This window comes from Cygnus atratus, chromosome 5, assembly GCF_013377495.2.
Source record: "Cygnus atratus isolate AKBS03 ecotype Queensland, Australia chromosome 5, CAtr_DNAZoo_HiC_assembly, whole genome shotgun sequence".
NCBI lineage: Eukaryota > Metazoa > Chordata > Aves > Anseriformes > Anatidae > Cygnus > Cygnus atratus.
The window spans coordinates 31,515,694-31,532,455 of NC_066366.1; the positions used below are offsets into that span (position 1 = coordinate 31,515,694).

Here is a 16,762-nt window from a genome sequence, read left to right on the forward strand (position 1 = left end):
TTTAGCCAAATAAAGACAGTCTGCTGCAATAATAGATGTATCTATTACTGTAATATATATTTCTGTGATATATATATTTCTCATCCTCTTAAATTATATTCTTCAGCCTGTGAACCTAATTGCTGTGGCTGCTTTTCTCTGCTTCTTGTCAGTCTGTTTTTCTTAGCAAGGTGGTGGAAAGAAATTCAGAGCTCCACGGATGACCCTCTCTGCACTGAGGATAATTTTTTCTGTTTGAACCACAGTGTAATGCATTTACACTTGTGCCCTTAAAGGAGAGCAGCCTTTCTGTCTTCTGACATCGAACTGCAAACTGAAATTTGATAACACTTGCCATCTCTCACTTACCAGCTTCTTCCAGAAAGGTTAGATGTCGATATTTCCCAGAATACTTGGAACTGGATCATCTTTCTTTAAGACCATTAGTATATTCAGTTGGCTTTTGAGTTTATGTGATTTATTCTCAACTTTTAAGGCAACAAAGCTCATGTGATCACACTTCTTGTGCATGTGTTTGTGTGTGAGATTGTGGGCCTATCAATGTGATAAGCATCAAACCCGTTGGCAAATTTCACTTGAATCTGACAGATAAGGAGCAACCTCTGAGATAAGAGGTCCTTGTAATTTTCATGAAAATGAGCTGCCCCAGTTATTGGGGCCTGAATTATGTCCCCACTGGGAAAACAGCTGCTCATGTTACTTTGCTCACCACTGTGGGAGGCACCTCTGAGCCAGCCGGCGTGCAGCTGCAAGAAGCCCCTGGTGGAGCTGTGTCCCCTCCGGCCGGGCCAGACCATGGGTGGCAGAGGAGGGAGAGGAGAAGCTCCATGCCATGACAGGAAGGATCAGGAGATTGAGAGGTGCAGGATGAAATCCAGTGGAAATAGGCCTTTGTTCTGCTGCTTCTGTGCATGTTTTTTGCCAATTTAACAAAAACATATCCATTTCTGCAGATTGCTTGGTAATTAGCTCCATGTGTGATCTGTTTAATAATTTACAGGATATAATTATGTTATAATTCAGTAGTTATATGGCTCTTCCTTAATGTATTTTAATCACTGCTTATATCCAAAGATACACACACACATATAAATATATTCATATATATTTTTTCCTCATAAATAATAATAAAGTCATGGCCACTGGGTGATTTCCTACAGTTCAGGGAAAAATGGTGACCTCAAATCAAGCTAGAGGTTGATCGTGTTTCCCAACATGGGACCTGTGCGTTCAATGGTTCTGCTAGCCTTTGTCATTTAAATTACTCTGCGGAGGAAAATCATCAACAAACTCAACTACTTTAAGATTCTGAATATTTTTATTCAGCTCTATGCAGATGAAAAGTTGACCATGCTCTCTCATGTCTCCCCGTTCTCTGTCTTCCTTAAATCTCTGAGCACATCATCTCATTCCTCCATAAGGTCTCCAAATAGAAATGTTCTTAATCCTCTACCTCTATTCACAGAATGTTCTTGAACTGAAAGTCTATGATGAAAATGCAATCACTAAAGATGACCTCCTCTTCACTGTCCTCTTTGATGTTGCTAAAATACAGCTTGGAGAAACTGTTCGCTTGACATTTCGATTAAACCCAGAGGTGAGGAATAAAGTAGCCGTGGCCACAGAAAATGAATGTAGTTTTGCTGTTACCTCCTAAATAACTTATTGTAAAGCAATTGTAGGTGGGAGGGTTTATTTCATATTCATTTGTACTTTATTAATCTGAAAAATACCATTCAAACCTAGAATGCAAAGTGCTCCTTCTGTTGGACGTCATGCTGAAGGTTTTTGCTAGCTCCTCCACCCTCTTAGTAGGACTTTTTTTTTTGGCAGCAGAGTTCCCTTTTTTCCTCTTTCTTGACTCTGTTGCTCTGATAGATTTTGCTGGGGATAGAAGATCCCATCACCACTGAGTAAAGTTTTTCTGTCAGAATTTCTTTTCCTGGGACCAGCACTTATGAGTTTTGGCATATGCTGACACAGATGTTGGAGTGCTCAGTTAAAAACTGATAGCCTGGCCTGTAAATTTTTCATGCATTCCTAAATGTAACACAAAGATTCGTGCTGAGATGTTAAAGCTGGTAGATGGCCATCTGCTGTATTTCATTGCTTTAGTCTGTCTGAATACATATAAGATGATATCAACAAGGATGTCCAATTTAGATGTTTTTGTAGATATGCTGTTTCACTGACTTTTCTTATTGGTAAGTATTGGTATTCAGCTTACACAGAGGTAATATCGGCAGGAAGTCTATAAACTTGTTTAGTAGTTGGTCAATGTATTATCCTTGTTATGGGAACCCTTCCCATCAGAAGAATCGAGAATGCCCGGTGCTATCCAAGACTATCAGTTCTGTGATAGCATTACCCAAAAAAGCCAAAGACAGTTTTAAGCCAACACTTCTGACAGACTTAGGACTGGGGATTCCCTGTGTGATCATTGTATTCTGCCTCACTACTTAATGGACAAGCACAGGCAGTCTGAGGAGGGAGAATACCTTCCAAAATCACTTTAACTCAATTGCTTTCAATCATCTGAGCATACCCTAAAACAGGAAAATTAGACTTCAAGAGCTATTTCAGGAGCCCAAATAATCATTAACAAGCATAGCTGGCAAGAAAGAAAATTAATTTGAATGCTTAAAATGAATTAATCTTTTACAGACACAAGAGCTGCTGGAGGTTGAATTTGCATCAGAGAGCATGTGAGTAAAATCCATATGGAACTGAAGAACTGTAAAACACGTGCTAGGTTTTAATGTAGTTTAAAATAGCATCACAGCCACAGATAGTGTTTACCAAGTTAGCTGCATATTGGCAAAAACACTCTTCCTTATCTACCAAGAATCATCCTGGATGCTAATTTATTCTGATATTTCCTAGAGGAGGGAGAAAGATACTAAAAACTGCAACAAGTGTGCTAAATATTTCTTACTATTCATTACCATAAAAAAAAAATAAGAAAACCATATTTCAGATGTCTTTGAAAACAGAAAAAAAATAATCAGTGACCTATTACAGACTGTGCTAGATGAGACAACCTTTTAGGAAAATGTTATTCCTGCTGTTCATTTAAAGAGGTATTTAGTACATATTAGTTCTGATTGCATTTTTTTTCTGTCTTTCAGTCCGGTTCCTCCTGAAAGTCTTGTCAATAATGGTGTATTAGTGGTAATTTTAAACTATTTCTCTTTTCTGCTGTGTTCATTTTCCTACTAGTGTTGGGAGGGATGAATGTGGGAGGTGCCCCAACATCTCACTGCAGGTAGAGCTGAAGGAGACGGAGGTGAAGGGGGTCAGACACTGGCAGCTGTCTGCCTGTGTGGCTCTGTGGGGGAGTATGTATTTGGAAAGAGTGAACACAGTCACTGGGGATATCCACAGATACGTCCTCTATCACCAGCTGATAGCAAGCTTCTTGACAAAGCCTGAAGTGCTCTTTCATCGGCTTACTACCTTTGTGTCATTCCTTTTGGGGACTGCTTTAGGGACTCTCTCACAGCTGTCCGTATCCTGGATGATGTGGATTTGACTGGCCTATCAATTCACCCTCAGGAATCCTCAGCATGCTCCTGTTCCTTCCTTGGTTATATCCTCTCCCTTCCCAGCCCTGTCCCTGCAGACAGACCACACTGCCACAGCCATTTTTCTTTCAGCTGAAACCCCAGCACACCATCAGAATGCCAAAATCTTTCTCTTACAAGCCTACCAAACACAAAGTGGACTGTTCTTCAGACCCCAGCAACCTAGGTGGCCAGAAATAAATAGCAGTGAAGTGACTCAGGTGTCGCGCATTTTGGATATTTAATCATCTCATCATTCATCCCTTCTGCAGTCTCGTGAAATTTCCTGCTTGGAAGTTCTGATAGACAATAAACAGATGAAGAAAGAAGCTTCAGGTTAGACTTTAAACTAGAAACAAAAATATGTTTGACATTTTTTATTAACATCAAAAAATGCAATACAAAAAAAAGGAAACGTGGTGACTGGGTTTTAAACTCCGTGAAGTATAAACCATTTGGATATTTCAGAACTTTTTTTTGTCACTGTCTTATCCAGTAATTTCCCTTCTTTGTCCTTATAGGAATCCTAAATGTCCCTATGATAGTAGGATGGGTATCACCTTAGTTAAGTTATGACTTGGGACAACACTGGCCTTAGCAAAAGTAGTCCAAGCAACTCTTCAAGCATGCTGCATTTCTGTATAGGTCTACCTCTCTGTCTCTTAAGCACACTACTATGATAAAACTGAGATGGAAAAAAACACAGTATCTTGTAACATTGTGTAATATTATTGTGTAAATAGTATTGTGTAATAAGCACAGGTGTTGGATGGTTTGTCTGTGTCCATGCTGTGTCTGTTCTATGCTAACTATCTATTAAAACTGGGGTTTGCAATTAGAGCATGAATCTTATTAGTGCTGTAAAATGGAAGTAAATACATTATTCTGTCTCAGCAGTTTACATTTTGCCCAGTTTTCCTACAGGTCTGAGTTTCCAAAACAGCTAATGCTTTCTTACAAGCTCTTTTGTTTTGTTTTGTTTCGTTTCCTGTAATATTCCCTGTTTGGATAAAGATAGTCTAGGAACTTTTAAGCATTGCTGAATGGCTTGTATATAAAAAGAACTACTACTAAATGACTGTTTAATGTTCTATTTCTGTGATCATAACCATTATTTTCTCTGTATATATTTCATCCTTTCTCTTTAGAAAAAGACTTCTTGTTTTCAGTGAAGGGCTCATATGAAGAGAGCCAGACTCTGTCACTGGGCTCTGCCCAGCAACCCAAAAAGCCCCTCATCTTCCATTATATCAAGTACAGTCTGCCAGAGCTGCGCATGGCTCTGGCAGAAAAGAAGCCGCCCTTCTGCTTGGTACGTGATCTTCAGGTTGAGTGAGCACAGTAAGCTCATGGTTTTCCATACTTCACTGAGACAAATGGAAAGAATTTGTATTTTTAATCAAAAGTCATCTTCCATGATCTTCCGCTCTGGAAGAGCGCTGTACCCACTAAGACACCTAAATAATAGATGCCAACTTGGAAATTGCTGAATGTTGACCCTATTCAAAAAGATAGGTTGGTGACAGTACTCTTCTGTGGTATATACGTTAAATATTTTTCTACATTAAATTTTATTTTTCAGGGTACCTCATGTGAAGAGAAAAGAGATTGCAGTGCATCCCTCAGGATTCCTCTGGATTCATTTCCCTTCAAGGAGAAAGTAGCAGTAGCAAAGGTGATTGATACCAACTTTTTAGAATAAATCAAAAGCTATGGCCCCAAGATCGATGGGCATAAGTTTACTACATTACCATGAAGTAGAAGTTTACATATCTAACTGCTAGCCTCCATTATCTGCAAGCATTAGAAAACTATGCAAAATAATAAACGGCTGTGCTAGGGAGGAATGTAGGAAGGGTAGATTTCGTTTATGATGCTCTGTACTTTGGTGATTGTTTAAAGGAAAGGACTTGATTAAATAACTCTTACTAATTAAAACTCACAAAATGAAGCAGACAAATCTCAGACTTTATGGCTTGTTTGAAGTTATGTCTGTGATTCTGACAATATGTGATACTCACACCTGGCTTTTTTTGTCCTATCTTTGTGTTGAAGTTTGCAGGTCCATGAACATGCAGAAAATGAAGCAAGGCAGGGCACACTGGCAGACCTCATGTTGATCTTTACTGTATACTGCTCTGTGTAACTTTAAGCTTAAACTTTAGTATAAATAATTTTAATGAAAATACAATGGACTTAGAGAAGTTCTAAAAATAGGATGGAATTTCTCATTGTTACAGCTTTGTGGCTCTAACACTGCTCTCAGAAAAAGTGAAGGCCTTTAAAGCTGACTGAAAAGAGAGGGCATAAAATCATCTCCAATACTTATATTGTGTTGTGTGTTTTTCTTCATTGTTGTTTGTTTGTTTTCAGGATGAAACAATCAATTTACATGTGAAGTCAACTGACTGGTAAGAAATTGTGTCTTTGGGTTTTGTGGTTGTGAAAAAAATATCTTTTCTGAATAAAAAAATCATGGAGCTACGAGTTTAGAAAAATGTTTCTCATTTTCCTTGCTTGTAAAGAATCCAAGATACTTGTATATATATAAAAATAAAGGTCTTCAGGCAACGAATTTAAAATATTTCACTGTTTATAGTATCTGTTTATGGACTGCTTTCTTGAAAAGCAGTGTGGAAAAAAAAAGCAGTATTTCTATTTTTTTTCTGTAAGACTTCAAAACCTGGTAACTTAGTCTTTTCTGGTATGCTTTCGTGGAGCCACAATACCATCTTTTTAAAGCCTTATTGTAAAGTTTATGACTTGTAAGCATAGGTCCAGACCTTAATCGGAAGTGATTACGTACATAGGCTTTTTATATCCTATTTAACTGTGGACTCTGTCTGAGGTCAAGAAACTTAGATGTTCGCCTGGAGTTTGATCTATGTATGGAGGAGAAAAATTTCCTACAGAAACGGAGGAAATTGGTGGCTTCTGCTCTGAAAAAAGCACTTCATTTAGAACGGGACCTACAAGACCATGAGGTATGGGGAGCACTATTGGGGCTGGACTGTGTTGTGTAACAGAAATGAGTTGTCCATAGCTGTTTGTATATTGTTCCTTAACCAGCACTGATGTGTTCAGTGCCCCACATAAAAATAAGCATTTTTTTCTGCCTTACTTCTTTTTCATCTGTGTATCCTAGTCCTGGAGAATCATACTTTTTTTTTAGCTGAGCTTTCAGTTACCAAGGCCCCAGATAGGGCATTTTATACTGTCAGATTTTGAGTGGAAAAAAACCTAGCACTTGAAATGGTACATAACACTGAATGATGATGATGTTCCTTATCACCAGCTCTCTCCAGTGGTCACCATTTCAGCTGTACTGTTAGTCTAACAGCACAATGTTATTCAACATTTTCCACTCATCTCTCCTACTTGGGACCATTGTGTCTAGAAATTGTCCATCAGTCTGGATAAGCCAGATCCCAGAAGCTCCCATTTGAAGTGCAAAATGAAAATGAGTCTCAGAGCATAAGAACCACAGCCCCTTCAGAAACACATCTGAGTTTCAAACTCCATTTTCCAGTTGGGAATCCAAGTAAAATAAATTTTCTAGTCTTTCAAAATGTTGAATTGATTTCTTTTTTTCTTTTTTTCCTTTTTTCCTTTTTTTTCTTCTTCTTCTTTTTTTTTTTTTTTTTTCTGTTAGAGTGACCTTAGTCTTTTATGGCACTTATTTGAGAAAATATTAGGGTGAAAACAAGAGGAGGCAGCAGGCACAAAATACCTCAGAATTTAGCACTCAGTGAGTTAGGGTTTGCATTTGTTCATGTACATGCCAGCATGGGGATGGTTGGTGTTTCAGGGAGGGAATATGGCTTGTGATCAGGCACTACAGAAATGAAGAATTTTTCATTCTGAGGATTTCTTTTCACCTGTGCTTTTCATTTTGCCCAGAAGATCTGCGCCAAAGGCATATTAAGCATGATATGACAGTATGTCTTCGGATGATATAAATCACAGACTCATTTAGGTTGGAACAGATCTCTAAGATCATCAAAATGGTGTCCCTGTACACAAACTAATCACAACAGTATACCAGTAGATCATTTCTCATTAGTATATTGGTTTTGGGCGGTGGAGGGTGGGAGGGGAGTCTAAGTATAAGATTTTACTTTTTTTTAGGGGACTACTTTTAGCTACTAATTTCAGGTTGTCCAACAAGAAAAGGGATTGTTTCCTCATACTTAAACCCAAATCAGAATACTTTGCTTTGAGCTGAAATGCTTGATTTGGATCAGGTTAAAGAAGCATCGCTAAGTATTTCCTTGATGTGATTGCCTGGAAACGTGTATAGAAAATGTCACTTGGCTCCTCTTCTCTCAGTAGGTTTTACTTGGAGAAATGTGTCTTCCTGTAATATAATTTAGTTTTCTATGCAATCAGGCTTTGTGGTTCATCACTGCAATTATGTACTCTAGGTACTGTATGGGAAATATAATCCAGTCATTATATTTGACTTACAAAAGAGGATGAGCTTTTCTGGTTCTCAAAATAGACCCCTCAGGAGATAATGTTACACGAAGGAAAACAGCCGAAGATTGAAATGCCTTGAAAAAAAGTTATGAGCTGTTTCAGTAAGCCAGCATGTAAGAATTTAGAAGCCCAATCTCTTTAGCTGAAAAATGTCAAAACTACCAAACTGTCTATTATTTTCTTTAAATTTCTGTATGAAATACCAACATTTCTTCTTTCTCTCCTCTGCTTGGGGAAATGGTGAGATGTCAGAATTTCTTGCAGGACCGAAATGCTGTGATTCATTTAGCTGTGACAACATGTGCTCTTGAGTACTAAGCTGTTGCTTACCAGCTGCTGTGTTTATGCTTAAACAGGTACCAGTTGTAGCAGTCATGACAACAGGAGGTGGCACCCGGGCACTGACATCTTTGTTAGGCAACCTGCTGGGTCTTCAGAAGCTGGATCTCTTAGATGCTATTTCATACATCACTGGGTCATCTGGCTCAACATGGTAAGGAGATCCTGAACAAAGATATGTCAACTCTATAGCCTGCTGTATGAGGTTTATTCTCTTTGTTTCGGTAAAGGAAGATGTATATTTTTAGTTTCCAGCTTTTTTATTGTTGCATAAGGAACATGTTGTAAAACATCTTAGTTGTTTTTATTGCATCAGATTTTTCAATTTCTACCCCAAATCAACTCTATCTTAATTTCCATCTGCCTTATATTTGACAGCTAACTCAAAGCTTAGCACCTTGATTTAATGAAGTGCGAGAAATTATTTAATCGTATGTGGTAGATTTCTATGGGATCTAAATCAAAAATTCTTTTCTCTTTCATAACGTACTGAGCCCCAAAGGTGCTTTTTATGAACCTCAGCTAGGTTGTTTGTTGTGGTCCTTAAATCCAAATCTTAAAAGTGAAAGCACGCATAAAAATGTGATAACATACTTCTTTCTTTTCCCCAGGACCTTGTCACATTTGTATCAGAACCCTGACTGGTCACACAAGGATCTCTTGGGACCAATTGGTGAAGTCCGCAGACATATGACCAAATGCAAGCTGAGCTGCTTTTCCCTGGAGAGCTTGAAGTACTATGACCGGGAACTAAATCTGAGGAAGCAAGAAGGATACCAGATCTCTAGCATCGATTTATGGGGGCTTCTGCTGGAAAAGGCATTAAGTGATGGGGTAGCATGTCTGTATTTTCTGTAACAGCTCCTGAATACTGTTGTACAGAAAATGAAGCTCCAGGGACAGGTGCTAGCATTATCAGGCAGATGATTTCTGCTGACTGACAAAGATCATTTGACCCCACATACCTCTCAACATATAATTACCAGCCTAAGAGATATTCAGTAGAGCAAGAAACCTGTATCTCCTTATACATGTATCTAATACACCTAACACTGTATATACATGTATCTAGGACACCTAATACTGGTGTCCTGCCTTTGGTTTCTTTTGCTCTGTTCATCCCTATGAGAACTTAAATAATCCATGTAAAATGGATGCACTTATTTGGAGGAATGACAGCCCGCTGCACCACAAAACATCCTGTAGTTCTACTGTAATTAAATAAGCCTTAGTGGGTGTGTGAATGCTTAGATCATTCTTTGGTTAAATAAATAGTTTGTACTCAAAATGAATGGAGAGAATAAGAAATTGTAGCTGGAAACAGGTATTTATTTTCCTATAATCTTGCAAGCCCGTACGCTATCACAAGGTTTCTTGGTTTTCTTTCTCTTTTTCTGGTCAATTCTCAGAAAAACAACCACAGACTCTCAGATGAGCGACAGGCATTGAATCAGGGTCAGAATCCCCTACCTATCTACATGATCCTCAACATCAAAGATGACTACAGCCTTTCAGAGTTTAAAGGTGATGGCAAAACTGAGCTCTATCTGGACTCAGTGTACCTGTATTATCAGTTACTGCATGCCCTGCAACCCCTTGCACTACTGAACCATAGCATTCATAACCAGTTCCTTTTCATCTTCCGTTTTTAGACTTTGTGCCCAGGCTCTGGAAGGAACCCAGCTCCTATGGGACAGGAGAAATTTGGGGGAGGTTCCTTAGGGCAGCCAAAGCACTCCCAAATCAGAGCCTTATCTCCGCACGTGGGGTAACTTAGGCTGACCCTTTTTGATATAAACTTCATTTATGTCCTATATGGAGAGGCTCATTAGGAAGTTCTGCAGGAACAAGTTTGGGAAAAATTTGTTGAGTGAGTGACTGAAACTATCAGAATGATACCATTACCCTCAGGAAGGCCAGACTGTGATCACCCTGCTGATAGGGTTTGTCCTGCAGTTGCTTCCCTGCCATTTCAGAGCATTTCTTTCAAGGAAGTATGGAAAGGATTTTGAATTAAATATTCATTTGGTGTCTCTGCAGAATGGATTGAGTTCACACCTTATGAGGTTGGGTTCTTAAAATATGGTGCCTTCATTCGTGCAGAGGATTTTGGCAGCAAGTTTTTCATGGGTCGCTTGATGAAGAAGCTCCCCGAGTCTCGGATCTGCTTCATGAAAGGTGATGTGCTCGCTTGAGAAACTATGGATTGTTTAAAAAAGTGCTTAATATATACAGTCCCTGCATATTGCAACAGTGCTCTGCAACATGCAGGACTGAAATATAACGTACGACATTTTGTTCTCAATTTTGGATGCATTCCTTAGGTGAACATTTCAAATAACACTATTCACTATTGTGTTTCTTATGCTTGAAGTTTCAGGGCTGCTTAAGGAAGTTTATTTTCAACAGGTCAGTAGCAGTTTTCCACAGGGAAAATATTTATATTTTGAAACTGGAATCTTACAGCCAAATTTGTCTATAAATGGGACTATTTTATAACAAAAACAATGTTGTTACACTGAAGTTGTTATATAATATGATAATTCTGAGTAGTGTTCCCAAATGTTATTGATATTTTTGCAAGTTTAATAGTATTCTATTTTTTTTAAGTTTTTCTTGCATGATTAAAGTGGTGAGTTTTGCTGTTTTTATTTCAGTAATGTGTGAGTTGCTCCCAGGAAAGCATGAAGGACAGCTTTGCAGTTTTTGTGCAATTCTTCTCGTTTTAATTTTGTGCAGTGCTAGAATTCTCTACCACACCATTTTATATGCTAGTTCATGGGAGTAAAGTTGTCTGCAGAAGAGTCCTTCTGCTCTTAACTCTGAACAACAGGTGCATTACATGTAAATAAGCATGACACACAACAGGACACCAAGAAGACCAGTAAGAAAGGGTTTAGTTACAACTGAAAAGCCCAGATGAACAACAACATTGTGTTGTATTCCTTATTTGAAGTGCAGAGAAGTTGTGCACCTCAATGTACGATGCAAAAGGAACCCAGAGTCATATTGGTACTAACATGAGAAAATACCTGGGCATGAGGAAGACTTGCAAGACTTGCAAGCCAGGCAAATACCAAATCCAGAACCACGAGATGCTAGAGAGTGGGGAAGAGACCCATTTATGTTTTCCCATTTTCATGTATTCTTCTTCTGTTAAGTGCCTTGGGCTGTCAACCAGAGATAGGAAATAGATCATGGAGCTACGTGGGACTGTGAAGCCTTCTGAGAATATCTTGCCTCCATTGCAGCTTAGCAATGACAGTGGTGTGGTCATACCCAAGGTGGCCAGGTAGCAAGCACACCCTGCACATCCAGTCTGGGTTGAGCTCTGGGTTCTTGCTCCCAGTACCTTAATTAGGCCGGTGACCCTAAAGCTGTAAGTGCATCTTTAGAAAGGTTAGAGTAGAGAGTTAGAGCTATGTTGCCACCTAGTGATGCAACGTAAGTGCCCTCTTGGGATACAATTAAATGTACTGGTAGTTAAGCATGGCAATTTAAGGATAAAAGTGAGGTGTCATTTGCAGGGAGAGGTAATGTCTTAAGTGCAAGGACAAAAGTGACTAAGGACAATGGGAATAAGAAGAGGGATGTGGGGGAGATTAGTCTCACTCAACTGGTGTCAAGGGAAAGTGTACAATGGGCACTGAAGGTGTCTTGTTTTAGGGGACTGCTTTGCAGACCATCCCAAATTGTGCTCTAACTACTTGGATCCTGGCTGTTCAGGAGCAAACTCTAAATCTTTAATTATGTATACAGTTGAATATGACATATTTTATAGACCAGACTCTTACTTTATGTGAAATGGCGTGGTTTTACTCTCTGAGAGATGCTTAAAAAGAAAAAAAAGAAAAAAGAAAAAAGTGGCTTGCAAAATATTGGTAATAACTGTATGTGACAATGAATTATGGTGGCTGAAGGCCTGGCACAATGTTTAAAACCATGTAGGTTCCTCTGGAGGATAAACTGTGAGTTGCTGTAAAAGAACTTGGTACCATTTTTGCTTAGAGTTCAGAAACCTTGTGGCATTCTGAGACTCCTTGCAAGAGGTGAAAAGTTTTGTTTTAAAACCTGTGGAAAGAGGAAAGGGATATTTTCCATTTAAGTATTTCTAAGCAGTTACCCTTTTCTCTATCACTGTACAGGCCTGTGGAGCAATGTATTTTCATACAACCTCTTGGATGCCTGGCATTCATCGGATCCTTCAGAAAGGTGCTCACTGAGGTGCACCCAACACAGGGCTGTTGATGTTGGTTGGTTATATTTCTGTTTCTACTTTACCTGTTGCTTTACAAATCTATAAATGAATATAACATCCAGATACATATAGCAGGATATCTTTATATCTTTGTAAATCTTAAAGCTTTTGGCTTTTTTTCTTTTCTTTTTTTTTTTTTTTTTGGTCCCCTGGGGGGTCGTGTTGCCACTATCTACTTCACTTTACTCTCTAATGTCTGCATTCATCCATAGCAATGTTATTTCCACTGGTCACCCTTGCACTGAATTAGTGTAAGTGTTGACTTGCCACCAAATATAAAACTACCAAAGTTTTAAGCAGATAATCTTTGCCAGGGACCTTTCAGGAAACCTGCATGTTGAAACAAACTCAGTGCTGCGTTCTCTGTCTGCCTTGTCAGATCACACGTTTTTTGTCTGTTGTTGTTGTTAAAGACTTGGATGTATCAGTTATGTGGAACTCTGTGTCCTATTTAGAGGTGTTGCCTGTCTTCCCTGTGTTCAAATGTGATCGATAAATCTGGTTCACATACTTTTCACCACTTTCTCCACGGAAGTGTTGCGGAACCCTTCCCTCAGTAAATGCCAGAGATGACAGAAAGTCATTGGCCCTCATTCTCAATCTGATGAGGTGTCATTTAGCACAATCCTTTTTTTTTTCTGCTCTTTTCCACATGTCTAAGTCTTCTGACAGCATTTTTTTTCAAAGCCAGTTTGGACTAGCTTCGAAATAAACTGGTCTGGATTCTTAGCCTCTATTGATTTTCACACAGGGAATCCACCTATGATTTCTATCAAACAATAGATCACTTTTTTTCCAGCTTTAAGAAGTTTGTTTCTGTTCTCACTTTGTTTTTTTGTGGAATATACTTCACTGAACATTGATTTTCTTGTTCCTATTCTGGTATTTATTTGATTGTATGTTGCTATGTCTTACTAGAATCTTCTTTACTTTAGCTGATATTATGGTACTCTATAATTATATTATGTATTATTATATTATAATTTAGTTCATTTTAAGTATTGCAAATAATGCTATCAAAACAATAACTTGTTTATCTGTTCTACCTCTCAGAAAGAGATGAGCCTTCTCTACCAGCCAGGAACCATCAGTTGGAAACTTACTTAGTCACCCCTGAATGTGGCTTCATGGGCATTGTTCGGGAGGTCTTGTCTGAGCGAGTGATGGTTTCAAAGTTCTACAACTTTCTGAAGGGGTTCCAGATGCACAATGAATACCTTCAGAGCAAAAGCTTTCATATATGGAAAGGTAACCATCTCCGAATATTAATTTCTTCTGGTTAGATGGTTGGTATATTTGTTAGTGAAGAGAAGGCAGATGATGAACAGGCTTAATTCTTCACTTTAGAAACAAAAATTTCAAGATAAGTAGTCAAATTTCATAAGTGAATTTGCAAAACAGCTGTAATTGTGGCACAGCTCTGTTGTTACTGAAATTAAAATGTTTAACAGATACTCCAAGAAATCTCTTGATTCTGGGGAAGGGCAGCTACTGCTTATTGGGAACACAAAAACAGCAGCATCAGACATGAAGGAGCTCTGTCTTTTTGTTATGGATAGATCTTTCTCTTCTGAGTTAAGACTGAACTTCAGGAGTGCAGCAGGGTCTTGGAAAAAGTAATGAGGCATTTATTTCATTATTATTATTATTATTATTATTTCCTCTTTTATTAGCCAAACAGCAAATATATTACTTCTTTGGAGAATCACTCATTATAAGAAATATTTCCTTTTAGATACTGTACTAGAGAATTTTCCCAACCAGCTGACAGAAACAGCAGAGTTCCTGTGCCTTGCCGACACAGCAGGATACATTGATATCAGCTACCCACCACTCATGAGACCAGAGAGAAAAGTGGATGTTGTCTTACACTTAAATTATTCTTCTGGATCACAGACATCGGTGCGATGACCACTCTATTCTTGTCAGTAATGACAACTGTCTTTTCACCCTTCTTAAATCCTAAGGAGTCAGAATAATTTATGTAGAAGAAACTGATATTGGGAGAAAAGGATTCTTGGTGTACACCTCCAGTTTTCTAGATATCCGGGTCTCACACTAATGCTAACATACCACAGCCAGTCCCCTAAGGAGAACAGAAGTAGTATCAGTTTTCTAAATCTTGTATTTTAATTAAGCCTGTGATCGGCAAACATTACCTTCTACACCTGTGTGCTCCTTGGACCTCAATACAGCTCGCTATGTGCTCTGTATGGGGTGTTTCTCTGGGACCAGTATTGACCACTGATGAGCTCATTTAATTTCTTGTGATACCTCCTAAAGATATCCACATGCAAATTACAAGTAATTTGTCTCTCTAATACAATAGCTTGATTTTTTTTTCTAAGTCATGGAGAATAATAATTGTCCTTTATTTGAAACAGAAAGTATGACAAAAATAGCTAATGATTTGAACTATAATCCCTGGTACCCAATGGACAGAGCTTCTTGAAGACTAAAGTTTTCATAAATGGCAACCAGATTCAGGAATAAAATTCCCAGTTTCAGAAGTGACTTTACCCACCCCAAGATGAAGTTAACATTTCAGTCAATATGACATTTGATCCCAGATGCCTACATCACTTTATATAACTATCTAAGGCATCTAGGACAGTTAGAGGCTTTTAAATATTTCATGCCAAATTAACGAAGTTTTTGTACTTCTGTGAATTGATGTTTTAAAAATATACCATCTTAAATTCCTCTCCATGCTGCTCATTTCAGGATTTTCTCCAGTAAGGGGCATGTTTCTGTGTTCTAAGTGACTGGGCCACCCCTACCCCACAGTTATGAACATCTTATTTATCTTGCAGATAAAGGCTGAGAAAGAGGAGGTAGGACAACAATCAGGAGTGCAAGTTGGAGTCTTGAAATCTTGTTCTGTTGATAACCAAAACTTAATTTCTCATGGAAGAGACAAAGACCAGAAGAAACACTGGCAGCGAAAGCTGCTCCCTGATCTTTGTGTAGTGCCTTTGCTGGATGTGTTGTGCATTGTGAAGAGGGACAGAATTTCTGACATTTTTTTCCTGTCTGAATGCAGCCTTTGGAAGAAGCCTCCAAGTACTTCTTAAAACAGGGAATCCCATTTCCCAAAATCCACCTGAGTGAAGAGGAAAAGAAAAATCTAAAGGAGTGTTACATCTTTGAAGATGCAGAGACCCCAGGGGCACCAACAGTGGTGTTTTTCCCACTGGTGAATGACACGTTCAGAAAATACAAAGAGCCAGGTAAGCTGTGGGACAGGGCTGGTCCTCCTACCACCTACCCACCCTTCAGTGGCATCAGCTGCCATGGCTCCCATGGGGAGGAATGTGGGTGTCAGGGTAGAGACATTGGTCCCCACCTGGAAAGCAGGATGTATGACCATCTCTGTGCCCTATCAATGACTTCTCTTGATTTGGCAGGTGTGGAGCGTAGCCCTGCTGAGATGGCAGAGGGCAATGTGGATGTTTCCAGCCTTTTTTCCCCATACTGCATAAACAGCTTTACCTACACAGAGGACCAATTTGACAAGCTGGTAAAACTGACCAGCTACAACATTCAGAACAACAAGCATCTGATTCTTCAGGCTTTGAGTTCAGCAATAGAGCAGAAACAGCAACACAAAAAATGAATGCTGTCCTGAGTTCAGAAAGATGCCTATATCACTTTTTCTTCCCCTGCAGAAGAATGAAGACCTGTTGATGAATGAATATATGGACTTGGGAAAGTACTAAGACTTATTTCAGCCTGTAGTTCCTCTCCACCAAGTGGCAATCCTGGATAAACCCATCAAAAAATTAATAATTAATCTTGTGCTTTATTTAAGTAGGTTTGCACTGCTTGTGATTTTTTTTTTCATGTGTTTATCTATATATATGTCTATATGCAGTAAATCAAAGGTTAGGAAATATGGGGCTTATTGATGAGTTTTTTGCATGCATGAATGTGGAACAGCAAAATAACTGTCAAAATTTATTGCACTAGTAAAAGTTGTATGTGAAGATAAATGAGATACAGTTGTTTGCATTTAATTTGCAATAAATTAATAGAAAAACATGTAATAAAAGCGGACAATCTCAAAGAATAAGAGAAAACTAGATTTTGTTTTAATGTCAGCCTGAAATTTTACTGCAAATAA

The 16,762-nt window shown here is 38.6% G+C and overlaps 1 protein-coding gene across 1 annotated transcript in view; it reads left to right on the plus strand.

The window, feature by feature from the left end:
- LOC118244543 (cytosolic phospholipase A2 epsilon-like) overlaps nucleotides 1-16,255 on the plus strand; it is a 29,682-nt gene extending 13,427 nt beyond the window's left edge. Inside the window, exons 4-20 of the mRNA XM_035539614.1 lie at nucleotides 1,466-1,597; nucleotides 2,665-2,705; nucleotides 3,129-3,171; nucleotides 3,836-3,899; nucleotides 4,712-4,875; nucleotides 5,146-5,238; nucleotides 5,937-5,974; nucleotides 6,412-6,547; nucleotides 8,399-8,535; nucleotides 8,993-9,215; nucleotides 9,791-9,905; nucleotides 10,422-10,559; nucleotides 12,527-12,634; nucleotides 13,693-13,887; nucleotides 14,375-14,541; nucleotides 15,683-15,869; nucleotides 16,047-16,255. Coding sequence (XP_035395507.1) covers nucleotides 1,466-1,597; nucleotides 2,665-2,705; nucleotides 3,129-3,171; nucleotides 3,836-3,899; nucleotides 4,712-4,875; nucleotides 5,146-5,238; nucleotides 5,937-5,974; nucleotides 6,412-6,547; nucleotides 8,399-8,535; nucleotides 8,993-9,215; nucleotides 9,791-9,905; nucleotides 10,422-10,559; nucleotides 12,527-12,634; nucleotides 13,693-13,887; nucleotides 14,375-14,541; nucleotides 15,683-15,869; nucleotides 16,047-16,255 — 2,190 coding nt within the window. The remainder of the gene's footprint in view (nucleotides 1-1,465; nucleotides 1,598-2,664; nucleotides 2,706-3,128; nucleotides 3,172-3,835; nucleotides 3,900-4,711; nucleotides 4,876-5,145; nucleotides 5,239-5,936; nucleotides 5,975-6,411; nucleotides 6,548-8,398; nucleotides 8,536-8,992; nucleotides 9,216-9,790; nucleotides 9,906-10,421; nucleotides 10,560-12,526; nucleotides 12,635-13,692; nucleotides 13,888-14,374; nucleotides 14,542-15,682; nucleotides 15,870-16,046) is intronic.
- The last annotated feature ends 507 nt before the right edge of the window (nucleotides 16,256-16,762 follow it).